Genomic DNA, 15,043 nt, shown 5'->3' on the forward strand with positions numbered 1-15,043 from the left:
TAGCCAAAGCAATCTTGAGAAAGAAGAACACAGCTGGAGGCACCATAATTCCTTAAACTATATTACACAGTTATAATAAGCAAAACAGTATGGTATTGGCATAAAAACAGTCACATTGGTCAGTTAATTTAGGACAAAGAAGTAAAGAATATATAATGGGGAAAGGAGTGGCTCTTTAATAAATGGCGGTGAGAAAACTGGATTACTTGCTCACACCATATACAAAAATCAACTCAAACTGGATTAAAAATTTGAACATAATACCTGAAAGCATAAAACTCCTAGAAGGAAATATAGGGGGTAAGCTCCTTGACATGAGTTTTGGTAATGATTTTTTGGATTTGACCCTAAAAATAAAGGCAGGAAGGCAGGAAAGCAGATATAAACAGGTGAGACTACACTGAACTAAAAAACTTGTATACAGCAAAGGAAACCAACAAAATGAAAAGGCAACATGGAAATTTGCAAATCATACATCTGATAAGGGGTTAATATAAAGAACTCCTACTATTCCATTGGGAAAAAATCCAATTAAAAATGGTCAAAGGATCTGAATAGAAAATTTTCCAAACAAGATACAACAAATGGTCAATAGGTATGTTAAAGGATGCTGCTACACATCACTGATCATCAGGGAAATACAAACCAAAACCACAATGATATATCACCTCACACCTGTCAGAATGGCTATTATAAAATGACAAATCACAGTTGTTGGCAAGGACGTGGAGAGAAAGGAGCCATTGTGCACTGTTGGTGGGAAGGTAAACCAGTGCAGCAACTGTGGAAAACAATATAGAGGTTCCTCAAAAAATTAAAAACGGAACTACCATATGGTCCAGCTATTCCACTGCTGGGTATTTATCTGAACAGATCACTATCTTGAAAAGATATCTACACCCCTGTGTTCATTTCAGCATTATTTACAATGGCCAAGATATGGAAACAACCTAAGTGTCCATCTATATTGGATAAAGAAAATGACACTGGAGAAAGTCCTGTGTGTGTGCACACACACAGAAATGTTATTCAGCCATAAAAGAAAATATTGCCATTCACAACAACATGGGTGGGCCTTCACTATGCCAAGTGAAATTAGAGAAAGACAAATCCTGTATGGTCTCACTTATATGTATAAAAACACTGAACTCCTACATAACAGAGAACAGTTTGTTGGTTGCCAGACGCCTGGGGTGGGGAGTGGGTGGAATAGATGAAAGTGGTCAAAAGGTACAAGCCTCCAGTTATAAATAAGTGCTGGGGATGTAATGTATAGCATGGTAACTGGAGTTAACTATGTTGGATATTTGGAAGTTACTGTGTGGTGATGGATGTTAACTTACTATGGCAATCATTTCTATATATATAACCATTATGTTGTACACCTAAAACAAGTGATGTCAATTATTTCTCAAAAAACTTGTGACATAATTATGTTGTTTTAAGATGCTAAATTTGTGATAATATGCAGCAACAGAAAATGAAACAAATCTTAATTATAATTTGAACATGCTTTAAAAACAGAATTTGACAAGCTGACTCTAAAATTTTATAGAGAGATGGAAAGGATTAAGAGTAGTCAAGGGGCACCTGGGTAGCTCGGTTAAGCAAGGCTTGTGAGTTCAAGCCCTGAGTTAGGCTCCAAGCTGGGTGTGAAACCTACTTAAAAGAAAAAAAAAAAGATCACTGGGGATAAAACTGGCAGGAACCAACAGACAGAAAGGAGCATGTGACTTCTCCCTCCTCTGTCTTCCCTTCTCCTCTGCTGCCTTCTAAAGACAGTCTAACCAGGATTCACTGGCAGAGAAGTAGTGTAATTTTCAAAGTTTCTGTCCCATGCAAGTATATAATTTTGAGTTTGAATTTGACACATGACAGTATAACAAAAAGCACATAGTTGATGAGAGATCACAGGAATGTGCTAAAACATGATTCTCAACTTTGTGATTGCAGCCTTTTGGGAGTCTTTTGAAAATACAGATGCCACATTCCAGCTCCCAGGGTTTCTGATTTAGTCTGATTAGCTTGGGCATCTGCACATTAACTAGTATTTCAGGTGATTCTAGTTCAGATGCACTTTGAGAAGGAATTGGCGTTTCAGAGGAACTTCAAGACTGGATGGTGGCATGAGTATCATTCAGTGTAGACCCCTTTGGATCACATGAGTGGAGGGAAGATAAAGCAGGAAGGGGAACCCCTCTGGAAAGCACAGGGTCCTGAGACACAGAGACAACCCGGGCTATTCCAAGGAACAAATCAAAGCACATCTGGTGGAGGGTCCAAAATATTCCTACGAGTAGTGTAATAAAATAACCAAAGTCACAACAACAGAGAGCAAGTAACAATCCCCGAAAAAACACTTCCTGAAGGGCCAGGCCCTGGACAGTGTATGACCCTCCTTTAATATAGCAGTGCTGGTAGGTGCAGAGCATACAGCAAGCTTTTAAAATGCATAAGGGACAGAAAACTAGCCAAAATGGTGAAACAGAAAGAAATTCCTCAAAAGAAATTCCAGGAAGTAGCAACAGCTAACAAATTGACCAAAACCGATTTAAGCAATATAATGGAACAAGAATTTAGAATAATAGTCATAAAATTGATTGCTGGACTTGAAAAAAGCATAGAGGACAGCAGAGAATATTGCTACAGAGATCAAGAGACTAAAAAATAGTCATGATGAATTAAAAAATGGTATAAATGAGGTGCAAAATAAAATGGAGGTGGCTACAGCATGGATTGAAGAGGCAGAAGAGAGAATAGGTGAAATAGAAGATAAAATTATGGAAGAAAGAAGAAGCTGAGAAAAAGATTAAAAAATCCAGGAGTACGAGGGGAGAAGTAGAGAACTGAGTGATGCAATCAAACGGAACAATATTCGTATCATAGGAATTCCAGAAGAAGAAGAAGAGAGAGAGAAAGGGGCTGAAGGTGGACTTTAACAAATCATAGCTGAAAACTTCCCTGATCTGGGGAAGGAAACAGGCATTGAAATCCAAGAGGCACAGAGAACTCCCTTCAGATGTAATTTGAATCGATCTTCTGCACGACATATCATAGTGAAACTGGCAATATACAAGGATAAAGAGAGAATTCTGAAAGCAGCTAGGGATAAACAGGCCTTAACATACAAAGGTAGACACATAAGGGTAATAGCAGACCTATCTACCGAAACTTGGCAGGCCAGAAAGGAATGGCAGTAAATCTTCAATGTGATGAACAGGAAACATATGCAGCTGAGAATCCTTTATCCAGCAAGCCTGTCATTCAGAATAGAAGGAGAGATAAAGGTTTTCCCAAACGAACAAAAACTGAAGGAATTCATCACCACTAAACCAGCCCTACAAGAGATCCTAAGGGGGACTCTGAGTGAAATGTTGCAAGGACCACAAAGTACCAGAGGCACCACTACAAGCATGAAACCTATAGACATCATAATGACTCTAAACCCCTATCTTTCAATAATAACACTGAATATCAATGGACTAAATGCTCCAACCAAAAGACATTGGGTATCAGAATGGATAAAAAACCAAGACCCATCTATTTGCTGTCTACAAGAGACTCATTTGAGATCTGAGGACACCTTCAGATTGAAACTGAGGGGATGGAGAACTGTCGTGCTACTGGAAGTCAAAAGAAAGCTGGAATAGCCATACTTCCATCAGACAAACTAGACTTTAAATTAAAGGCTGTAACAAGAGATGAAGAAGGGCATTATATAATAATTACAGGGTCTATCCATCAGGAAGAGCTAACAATTATAAATGTCTATGCACCAAATACGGGAGCCCCCAAATATATAAAACAATCACAAACATAAACAACCTTATTGATAAGAATGTGGTAATTGCAGGAGACTTTAATACTCCACTTACAGCAATGGAAACATCATCTAGACACAGGATCAATAAAGAAACAAGGGCCCTGAATGATAAATTGGATCAGATGGACTTGACAGATACATTTAGAACTCTGCATCCCAAAGCAACAGAATATACTTTCTTCTTGAGTGCACATGGAACATTCTCCAAGACAGATCACATAGTGGGTCACAAAACAGCCCTTCATAAGTATGAAAGAATTGAGATCATACCAAGCACACTTTCAGACCACAATGCTATGAAACTTGAAATCAACCACAGGAAAAAGTCTGGAAAACCTCCAAAAGCATGGAGGTTAAAGAACATCCTAGTAAAGAATGAGTGGGTCAACCAGGAAATTAGAGAAGAAGTTAAAAAATATATGGAAACAAATGAAAATGAAAATACAACAATCCAAACGCTTTGGGATGCAGGGAAGGCGGTCCTGAGAGGAAAATACACTGCAATCCAGGCCTATCTCAAGAAACAAGGAGATCCCAAATACAAAATCTAACAGCACACCTAAAGGAAACAGAACAGCAAAGGCACACCAAACCCAGCAGAAGAGAAATAATAAAGATCAGAACAGAAATAAACAATATAGAATCTAAAAAAACAGTAGAGCAGATCAATGAAACCAAGAGTTGTTTTTTTTTTTGAAAAAATAAACAAAATTGATAAACCTGTAGCCAAGCTTCTCAAAAAGAAAAGGGAGAGGACCCGGGGCGCCTGGGTGGCTCACTTTGTTGGGTGTCTGACTTTGGCTCAGGTCATGATCTCATGTTAGTGGGTTCGAGCCCTTCGTCAGGCTCTGTGCTGAGAGCTTGGAGCCTGGAGCCTGCTTCGGATTCTGTGCCTCCCTCTCTCTTTGTGCCCCTCCCCCACTCTCTGTCTCTCTCAAAAATAAACATTAAAAAAAAAAAAGGGAGAGGACCCAAATAGATAAAATCATGAATGAAAATGGAATTATTACAACCAATCCCTCAGAAATACAAACAATTATCAGGGAATATTATAAAAAAATTATATGGCAACAAGCTGGACAACCTGGAAGAAATGGACAAATTCCTAAGTACCCACACACTTCCAAAACTCTCAGGAAGAAATAGAAGTTTGAACAGACCCATCACCAGTGAAGAAATTGAATCAGTTATCAAAAATCTCCCAACAAATAAGAGTCCAGGACCAGACGGCTTCCCTGGGGAATTGTACCAGACATTTAAAGCAGAGATAATACCTATCCTTCTCAAGCTGTTCCAAAAAATAGAAAGGGAAGGAAAACTTCCAGACTCATTCTATGAAGCCAGCATCACTTTCATTCCCAAACCAGACAGAGACCCAGCAAAAAAGACAACTACAGGCCAATATCCCTGATGAATATGGATGCAAAAATTTTCAACAAGATACTAGCAAATCAAATTCAATAGCATATAAAAAAAATTATTCACCATGATCAAGTGGGATTCATTCCTGGGCTGCAGGGCTGGTTCGACATTCGCAAATCCATCAATGTGATACATCACATTAATAAAAGAAAATATAAGAACCATATGATCCTGTCAATCGATGCAGAAAAAGCGTTCAACAAAATTCAGCATCCTTTCTTAATAAAGACCCTCGAGAAAGTTGAGATAGAAGGAACATACTTAAACATCATGAAAGCCATTCATGAAAAGCCCACAGCTAATACTGTCCTCAATGGAGAAAAACTGAGAGCTTTTCCCTTGAGATCAGGAATACAACAGGGGTGTCCACTCTCACCGCTGTTGTTTAACATAGTGTTGGAAGTGCTAGCATCAGCAATCAGACAACAAAAGGAAATCAAAGGCATCAAAATTGGCAAAGATGAAGTCAAGCTTTCACTTTTTGCAGATGACATGGTATTATACATGGAAAACCCGACAGACTCCACCAAAAGTCTGCTAGAATTGATGCATGAATTCAGCAAAGTCGCAGGATACAAAATCAATGTACAGAAATCAGTTGCATTCTCATACACTAACAATGAAGCAACAAAAAGACAAAGAAACTGATCCCATTCACAATTGCACCAAGAAGCATAAAATACCTAGGAATAAACCTAACCAAAGATGTAAAAGATCTGTATGCTGAAAACTATAGAAAGTTATGAAGGAAATTGAAGAAGATATAAAGAAATGGAAAAACATTCTGTGCTCATGGATTAGAAGAATAAATATTGTTAAAATGTCAATACTACTCAAAGCAATCTACACATTCAATGCAATCCCAATCAAAATTGCACCAGCATTCTTCTTGAAGCTAGAATAAGCAATCCTAAAATTTGTATGGAACCACAAAAGACCCCGAGTAGCCAAAGTAATATTGAAGAAGAAAACCAAAGTGGAGGCATCACAATCCCTGATTTTAGCCTCTACAACAAAGCTGTAATCATGAAGACAGCATGGTATTGGCACAAAAACAGACACACAGACCAGTGGAATAGAATAGAGACTCCAGAATTGGACCCACAAATGTATGGCCAACTAATCTTTGACAAAGCAGGAAAGAATATCTGATGGAAAAAAGACAGTGTCTTTAACAAATGGTGCTGGGAGAACTGGACAACAAAATGCAGAAGAATTCTTACACTTTCTTACACCATTCACAAAAATAAACTCAAAATGGATGAAGGACCTGAATGTGAGACAGGAAACCATCAAACCCTAGAGGAGAAAGCAGGAAAAAAGCCTCTCTGACCTCAGCTGCAGCAGTTTCTTACTTGACACATCTCCAAAGGCAAGGGAATTAAAAGCAAAAATGATCTATTGGGACCTCAACAAGATAAAAACCTTCTGCACTGCAAAGGAAACAATCAACAAAACTAAAAGGCAACTGATGGAATGGGAAAAGATATTTGCAAATGACATATCGGACAAAGGGCTAGTATCCAAAATCTATAAAGAATTCATCAAACTCCACACCCGAAAAACAAATAATCCAGTGAAGAAATGGGCAGAAGACATGAATAGACACTTCTCTAAAGAAGACATCCAGATGGCCATCAGGCACATGAAAAGATGCTCAATGTCGCTCATCAGGGAAATACAAATCAAAACCACACTGAGATACCACCTCACGCCAGTCAGAGTGGCTAAAATGAACAAATCAGGAGACTATAGATGCTGGAGAGGATGTGGAGAAACGGGAACCCTCTTGCACTGTTGGTGGGAATGCAAACTGGTGCAGCCGCTCTGGAAAACAGTGTGGAGGTTCCTCAAAAAATTAAAAATAGATCTACCCTATGACCCAGGAATAGCACTGCTAGGAATTTACCCAAGGGATACAGGAGTGCTGATGCATAGGGGCACTTGTACTCCAATGTTTATAGCAGCACTTTCAACAATAGCCAAATTATGGAAAGAGTCTAAATGTCCATCAACTGAATATGGATAAAGAAGATGTGGTTTATATATACAATGGAATACTACTTGGCAATGAGAAAGAATGAAATCTGGCCATTTGTAGCAACATGGATGGAACTGGAGAGTGTTATGCAAGTGAAATAAGTCAGGCAGAGGAAGACAGATACCATATGTTTTCACTTATATGTGGATTCTGAGAAACTCAGCAGAAGACCACGGAGGAGGGGAAGGGGGAAAAAAAGTTACAGAGAGGGAAGGAGGCAAACCATAAGAGACTCTTAATACTGAGAACTGAGGGTTGATGGGGGTGAGGGGGAGGGGAAAGTGGGTGATGGGCATTGAGGAAGGCACCTGTTGGGATGAGCATTGAGTGTTGTATGGAAACCAATTTGACAAATTTCATTTAAAAAAAAAAAAAAGAGTAGTCAAAACAATCTCGGAAAAAGTAACAGTGCTGGAGGATCTTTAAGTACCGGACTTTAAGATGTGTCATAAAGTCACAGTAACCAAAACCATGGAGTATTAAAATAGGGGACAAATACATCAATGGAAAAGAAGAGAGGGTCCAGTCCAGAAACATCTATACTTAAAACCTCATTGGTTTTCAACAAAGGCACCCAAGCAATTCAACGGGGAAAGGAAAGATTTTTCAACAAATGGTGTTGGAAGACTGTATATCTGCTTGAGGGAGCTGCAGGATGGGGGGAATCTCAATCCTCCTCTCACATATAAACAAAAATAATTTCAACATGGGTCATAGACCTAGAACTTCTAGAAGAAAACCTATTAGAATATGCTCATGACTTGTTAGTAGACAAATATTTTTTTAGACAGGACACAATAACCATAAAATTTTTAAATGTATAAATTATAATTAAAATCTCATTAAAAGACACCATTAAGGAAATGAGTTGGGAAGCCACAGAAAGAAAATATTTGCAAAATGTATCTCACAGATTTGTATCTAGGAAATGCAAATAAAGAAGTTTTACAACTCAATAACTAAAAGACAACCCAGGAACAATGGGGAAGAATAGTTTTCAGCAAAAGGTCCTGGGACATGTACATGGCAAAAGAAGGAAGTTGGATCCCTAACTTAACACAGTACACAAAAATTAAATGGATCAAAAATATAAATGTAAGAGCAACAACTATAAAACTCTTAGAGCGAAACAGCTGTAAATATTTTCTTAGATATGACGCCAAAAGTGCATATAGCATATATAACTAAAGACAGAAAAAAAGATAAACTGGACTTCATCAAAATAAAAATTTTTACATCAAAGGATACTATCAAGAAAGTAAAAAATACTTCCACAGAATAGAAGAGGATATTTGCAAATGATTTATTGGGTAAAACACTTGTATCTAGGGTCTATTAAGAATTCTTATAACTTGGGGCGCCTGGGTAGCTCAATTGGTTAAGGGGCCGACTCTTGAATTTCAGCTCAGGTCATGATCTCACGGTTCGTGAGTTGGAGGCCCACATTAGGCTCTGCACTCACAGTGTGGAACCTGCTTGGGATTCTCTCCCCTCCTCTCTCTCTGACCCTCCCCTGCTCGCTCTCTGTCTCTGTGTCTGTCTGTCTCTCTCTCAAAATAAATAAATAATAAAAAACGAATTCTTATAACCCAACAAAAAGATAAATTACTAGGTTAAAAAATGGGCAGAGGACTTGAATAGACAGTTCTCCAAAGGTACAAAAATGGCCAGAAAGCCCATGAAAAGATGCTCCATATCTTTAGTCATTAGGGAAATGGAAATCAGAACCACGATGAGATACCACTTTACACCCACTGGGACATTATAAACAAAAAGGCAGACAAGCCTTTGTGTGCCACTGGTGGGAATGCAAGATTTCTCAGGTGCTGTGCAAAGACTAGCAGGGCTGCAGCACAGTGAGCGGGAGGGGGAGGCGGAGGCTGTTTTTGCAGGTGTAGTAGAAAGTTCCCAGAGGGTTTGTGAAGGGAACTTGATACACTGCAGGTGGACGAGAGGACTTGCCCATGGACTGGGGGAAGGGGCGAGGATAAGAGGAGTCCGATAACGTCTGGGTTTCCGTCCTGACCGGCTAGTTGAATAGAGCTGCTATTTACTGAGGAAAGGCGACTGTGGAGGCAGGTAGTGAGAAAACGCAGAGTTCCATTTTAACCAAGTGAGGGTAGATACCGTGTCAGGAACCGATCTCACTTTTTCCTTTCAACGAGACACCCGGGTTTGGGTGGGCGGGGCTTTTGGCTTCCCAGGCAGACACCACATTTCCCTGCCTCCCTTTGAAGTATTTGTGGCCATGAGTAAATTCTTGCCAGTGGAATTCAAATGGAAAGGGTATGTATAGCTTCCATGTGGCAAAAATGAGACTTGGAAAGAAGCGATTTTTCAAATCTGTGGAAGCCAAAACCTTTATAATATATTCAGAACTTAAAAAAACTCCATTGTTCATAAGCTGGCTCTGGTTTTAACAGACTGATTAAAAAGAACATGTGGTTTGATAAAATACAGCATAGTTGAAATCCATGATGCTGGTTGGCCAAATAGCCTTTGTCACCATGGAGACTGTACAACCTGCGTTTTAGCATTTTTTAAGCACACCAAAGGTTTGTTGTAGATTCTTCAAATCTGACAAGTTACATGATGCACAAAAAGGAGGTGTTGCCAATACAAACTGTAAAGCCGTGTCTACTCTGTGGACCCTCATGCCCTGGGAAATGAGTGAATTGTCTGGCACTTACCTGCACGCGCGACTCACTGCTCTACCTCTGTTCGCAGGTACTGGGTACAGTCCAAGATTTTTTTTAGTTGAGCAAAGTTTAGTTTTTCTGAACACATAGGACATGTGCTTTCAGTATTTAACATGCTGTTTGGGGAGGGAAAGGCAGAGTAAAATTAAATACATTCCTTTATCTTTGGGTTATTCTAACGTGAAAAACAGCTATTCCTGTCTACACCTCCTTAGTCATGTTCATCATGCAGTTTAAGAATTAGGAATATTCAGTCCTCACGCAAGGTCCCCTTTAAGGATAATGTTCACAAAGGTCATTTAGAAAGTTCTTCCAAGAAGACAACTTGGGTCTTTAGGAACATGAATAAGGAGACCTCAGAATAAAAGAGTGGTTGAATCAAAGGCCTCATCCGTGTGGCGGAATGAAACAATGCACACTTACATCTTAAATTCTGAGTACAGGGCAGGGAAGTCGCAATGTGGGCACACAGTCCAGTCATCCTTCAACATATGGCGACCCTGGAAAGAGTACATTTAAAAGTAAAATTCATCATTTAAAAAATTCCTGCCATCATTCAGTTACGATACACGTATCCAAGTTAAAAGCCAGACCTCTAAATTATGAAATTGGTATTTCACGTAGGTGATTGATGGCGTCAAACAGACTGAAGCCAGATTTCATTTCTCACATTCATAGAAGGGTGTTCAATTTTGTGACATCATTACCTAAATTTATTTTCCTCTAAAATAAAGCTTATGTTAGCCTAGTGATTAACAAATAATCTGTATTTAAATTTTTGTAATAGGTCTTAATATGAAAATTAATACTAAAACCCACCACTTATGCAGTGCTACAGTATGCCAAGGTAGTGTCCTAGGACTTCATGTTCTGTCCTCAACCTGCAGTTTATCTCACTAGGCACGCATTGTTAGGGTTGGGCCCAGGAAGGTAAAGCAAACCGCACAAGGTTATATAGCCAATAAAGTGGCAGAAAAAGGCCTTAAGCCAGGACCATCTGATTCCCAAGTGTGTTTTTTCTTACACAGCAAGTATTCAGATGGATTGTGAGTATATGTTAAAAAGAAACTTACTGTTACAATGCAATATGGGATGTTATTTTTGCATCCGGGACACAGGAGTTCACACTCTGGGAGAAGAAATTCGCAGAAGGGACATGGGGTTGTGGCCTCTTCTGTCTCGGATGTATCAGGTCTCCTGTGAGAAAGAATCATGTGTTTAACAGGCCTACTTCTTCACAGTCAGAATCTGAAACTAGAGAGAAGCTCGGCATCAGCCTGCACTCTAGCTCAGGAGGGGGGAAGAGGAATTAAGATTGGTCAGACCGTAACAGTATATGGGCCACATGCAGGAGTTAGAGTTCACGGCACAGTAAATGGCAGAAAACATGGGTGGGTCTTGCTGTGTCCTCTCTTCTAGGGTCACTGAGGGGTAAGCTTGCTTTTTCTCCTCTGTCTCTCCCTTTTGTATACTCAAGTGGTAAAGACTGTCTAAGGCTGTGCAACAGAACTTCCTTGTGACAACGGCAGTGTTCTAATCTTGTGCTCTCCAATATGGTAGTCATGAGTCACATGAAGCTTCTGAGCGCTTGAAATATGGGTGATGTGAGGAACTAAATTTCAAATTTAATTTTAATTTAAATAGCCACACGTGGCTAGCAGTTACCATATCAGACCTCACAGCTGTAGAGAAATCTTAACTAGCATCTCTTCAAAGCTAGTGCCCAGGCGTGGCACCAAAATGTCAGGGCAAACGTGCCCCTACGTTTTCTCCCCACCTGCCTCTTCATGAGGAGAGAAATTCTATATGCTCTGGATGGCAAAGCTGGAAGGCAGAGGGATCTGTCCTTGCTGGCATCAGGACCCAGCAGCACCAGCCCTGGACTGTGATGCTTTGTGTAGGAGTCAAAGAAATCCTGACTTGTTCAAGCCATTGTCGGGTTTTCTGCTGCTGGTAGCTGAATACAGTCCTGATTGCTGCCCCCCATCCATTCTCTTACCGAGCCTGCACACTAGCAGCCGTATTCTAACAAACGCATTTGTGAAGTGTGATTAGATAGAAAGAGCTGTCACTGCCTACCGGACCATAGCCTCGATCTTCTTTTTGTACTTGGCATCTATTTTGTGGCGGTACTCGGGCCTCATCAACATAGCTGCGAAGCTGAAAGCAGAGTTCTTCAGGCCTGCTCTGTGGCACTCGATCACAGTAGATGTCAGGATGGGCACAATGTCTGCAAAACAAGCGAGAGCAGAAAGCACAGTGCTCCTACCGTCATGACTCTGTCCCTGTTCAGGAGGAAAACAGGATCACACCTCTCTAAATGTGCGTTTTCTGGCAAAGAACCAGATGTGTGACCTGTTAAACGAGGACAGGACACAGCAGTGAAGTCGCTGCTTATCAAAATGTCCTTCCTGTGATTATACTGTGTTTTGCCATGGAACACTTGGACCGGCACTTGCTTGAGGTCATCTGCATGTATCCTCCCGTTACCGGTGAGATAAGGTTTTGCATTTGACAGGACTGCCGATGCATGGTAAGGGAGATTAATAATGTTATGCACTAACCTCTCTCCATGCATCTGTTTCTCCAGGACGGATACCCAGAAGGTGAATTAATGGATCAAAGAGCATGACCTTTTAAAAAACACTCTTAGCACAAATTGCCAAACTGCTCTCTAGAAAGGCATATACCAATGTCCATTCCCACCAGCAGTCGTGAGAGTGTGTGTCCTGTTACACCATTTGCCAGCATGGTATATGGTTATTTTAAAGTTTTTTTCATGTAACAGAAAAGAATATATTTAGAGAACAGGGGTTGGTGCAGTATGACCTGTGAGCCAAATCTGGCCCTCTGTTTTTGTACGACTCATGAGCTAAGAATGACTTTTACATTTTTCGATGGTTGAAAAAAATCAAAAGAATATTTTGTGACATATGAAAGTTATATGTGGTTCAAATGTCCATGTCCAAAAATGTAAAGTTCTTTTGGAGCACAACCATGCTCATGTACGGTTTACGTAGAAACAGTAGTTGTGACAGAGACCGTTTGGCCCACGAGGCCTAGACGTTTAGCCCTTTACAGAAAAATTGTGTTGCCCTGTCGTAGAATGTGGGAAAGTCTATTAACTGAAGAATGTTATAATGATACATCATATGGGATAATGGGACCTTTTGTAGAGGGCATGGCCTATCATGGTTGAGAAGAGAGTCAGACTTATTAGCTAATAGTGTGATCTCGGGCAAGTATAAAATAGGGAAAATAATAATAGTACCCATGTGTGTAGTTTTGAGGTTATTCTTAGAAAGATCTGCTTGATCTTGGCTGGCATGTGGGGCTCGGATTTTGGAGGAGTTTCTGCCATTTCCAGAACTGATAAGAGTGGCTCACTGCCTAAACTCTTGGTACAAACAATGTGGTTTATGCTGAACACCTGCTCTCTGGGAGTCTGGAAATTCAGTACATACCAAGCGGGAGGTGCTGATGTGACCAGGCCCCCGTACAACCCCTGGGCACTGAGTCTCCTCTGGGAGACCCCATTTTACGTGTGCTGTCACACAACTCATTCCTGGAGGAGTCGAGTGTGTCCTGTGTGACTCCATTTGGAAGGGACCCTTGGAAGCTTGCACCTGTGCTCCTCCAGACTCTGCCCCATGTGCCTTTTCCCTTTGCCAATTTGGTTTTGTATTCTTTTGCTGAAATAAATCGTAGCCTTCGGCACTACGATGTGCCGAGTTGTGTGAGTCCTAGTGAATTGCCAAACCTGGAGGTGGTCTTGGCATACCGTTCTACTATAGTGGCTGCAGAGTTAGTGACTATCGATCTCACAGTGCCACACGAATGCAGAAGTGCAGGTAACAAGCTCTTCTCAGATAGTACTCACGTGACGGAAACTTGCTGATGTTGTTGGCCACCCGAATAAGCATACGTGCCCCTTTCATATGATCTCCATTTTTAACATGAATCTGAAATACATGTTTCACTTTTCTTAGAGATTTTGATTCAACCTAATTCATGCTTTATTGCCCCAAATAAAATAATCCCTCCTTGATTATGACCCTGAACAGGGTCGTTCCATGATCCTTGCAGCCTTACTTGGCTTATGGCACTTGGAATTTCTCCTTTATTCTTCCAGCGGCTGCTGCCTGGCACCATGGCCTCACTGGCCTTACCTCTACTCTGTGCTCTGTTCTCTACTTTGTCTTAGACCATGTGACATGAGTTCAAATCCCTGATCCATCTCTTCCTGGCCATTTTTGGAGGGCTAATGATACCAACTTTGCCAAGCGGTCGTGAGACCTGAAGGCCGAGTCTGTCAGGCTGAAAGGGGATGAGTTGTTAAAGGAAAAGGGCGCTGCCTGTCGTGTGGGAAAGGGGCAGCAATGGCTGGAGGGGCCTGAGATTGGGTAAGTACTAAGTACGAGCAGGGTCTGTGATGCTTAAGATGAGAGGAAGCTGGGGCGCCTGGGTGGCTCAGTCGGTTAAGCGTCCGACTTCGGCTCAGGTCACGATCTCGCGGTCCGCGGGTTCGAGCCCCGCGTCGGGCTCTGGGCTGATGGCTCAGAGCCTGGAGCCTGCTTCTGATTCTGTGTTTCCCTCTCTCTCTGCCCCTCCCCCGTTCATGCTGTGTCTCTCTGTCTGAAAAATAAATAAACGTTAAAAAAAAAAATTAAAAAAAAAAAAAAAAGATGAGAGGAAGCTGGAGAGTCCACAGGACCAGGCCACAACGTTGCTGCATCATCCAGGCAAGGTGGGGCAGCTGACAGGGGTGGGGGGTGCGGGGTGAGGGGAACAGACTGAATAGGAGGCAGAACTGGTGAGAATGTGCAGGGCAAGTTTAGAGTAACTCCCAGGCATCCAGTCTAAGCAAATGAATGATAGTAGAATTTACTGAGCACTGCAACCTTCTGTTAACTGAATCTAAAGGGTAGGGAGTCCCCTGCTGTTTGTCCTCTGTTGACTCTCTGTGCCTCAGACTTCCCAGCCCAGTCATCCAGACCCAGAGTTCCCAGGCTGTCCCTCAGCCAGAGTCCCTGTCCCACCTCTGAGAGGAAACATCCA

At 41.1% G+C, this 15,043-nt stretch overlaps 1 protein-coding gene across 4 annotated transcripts in view; it reads right to left on the minus strand.

The window, feature by feature from the left end:
• Positions 1-15,043, minus strand: part of WDR19 (WD repeat domain 19) — a 113,275-nt gene that overhangs the window by 10,221 nt on the left and 88,011 nt on the right. For 3 of the 4 annotated variants that reach the window (XM_019413961.2, XM_019413956.2, XM_019413974.2), the window contains exons 32-36: positions 13,866-13,947; positions 12,065-12,215; positions 11,059-11,182; positions 10,409-10,485; positions 9,977-10,101 (exon numbers count right to left, since the gene is read on the minus strand). In XM_019413961.2, the coding sequence (XP_019269506.1) occupies positions 9,990-10,101; positions 10,409-10,485; positions 11,059-11,182; positions 12,065-12,215; positions 13,866-13,947 (546 nt within the window). In that variant the 3' untranslated portion in view covers positions 9,977-9,989. The remainder of the gene's footprint in view (positions 1-9,976; positions 10,102-10,408; positions 10,486-11,058; positions 11,183-12,064; positions 12,216-13,865; positions 13,948-15,043) is intronic. The other variant, XM_019413964.2, reaches the window with a different exon arrangement.

Source organism: Panthera pardus, unplaced genomic scaffold (genome assembly GCF_024362965.1).
Source record: "Panthera pardus isolate Hobbes unplaced genomic scaffold, ASM2436296v1 HiC_scaffold_13, whole genome shotgun sequence".
In the NCBI taxonomy this organism is placed as follows: domain Eukaryota; kingdom Metazoa; phylum Chordata; class Mammalia; order Carnivora; family Felidae; genus Panthera; species Panthera pardus.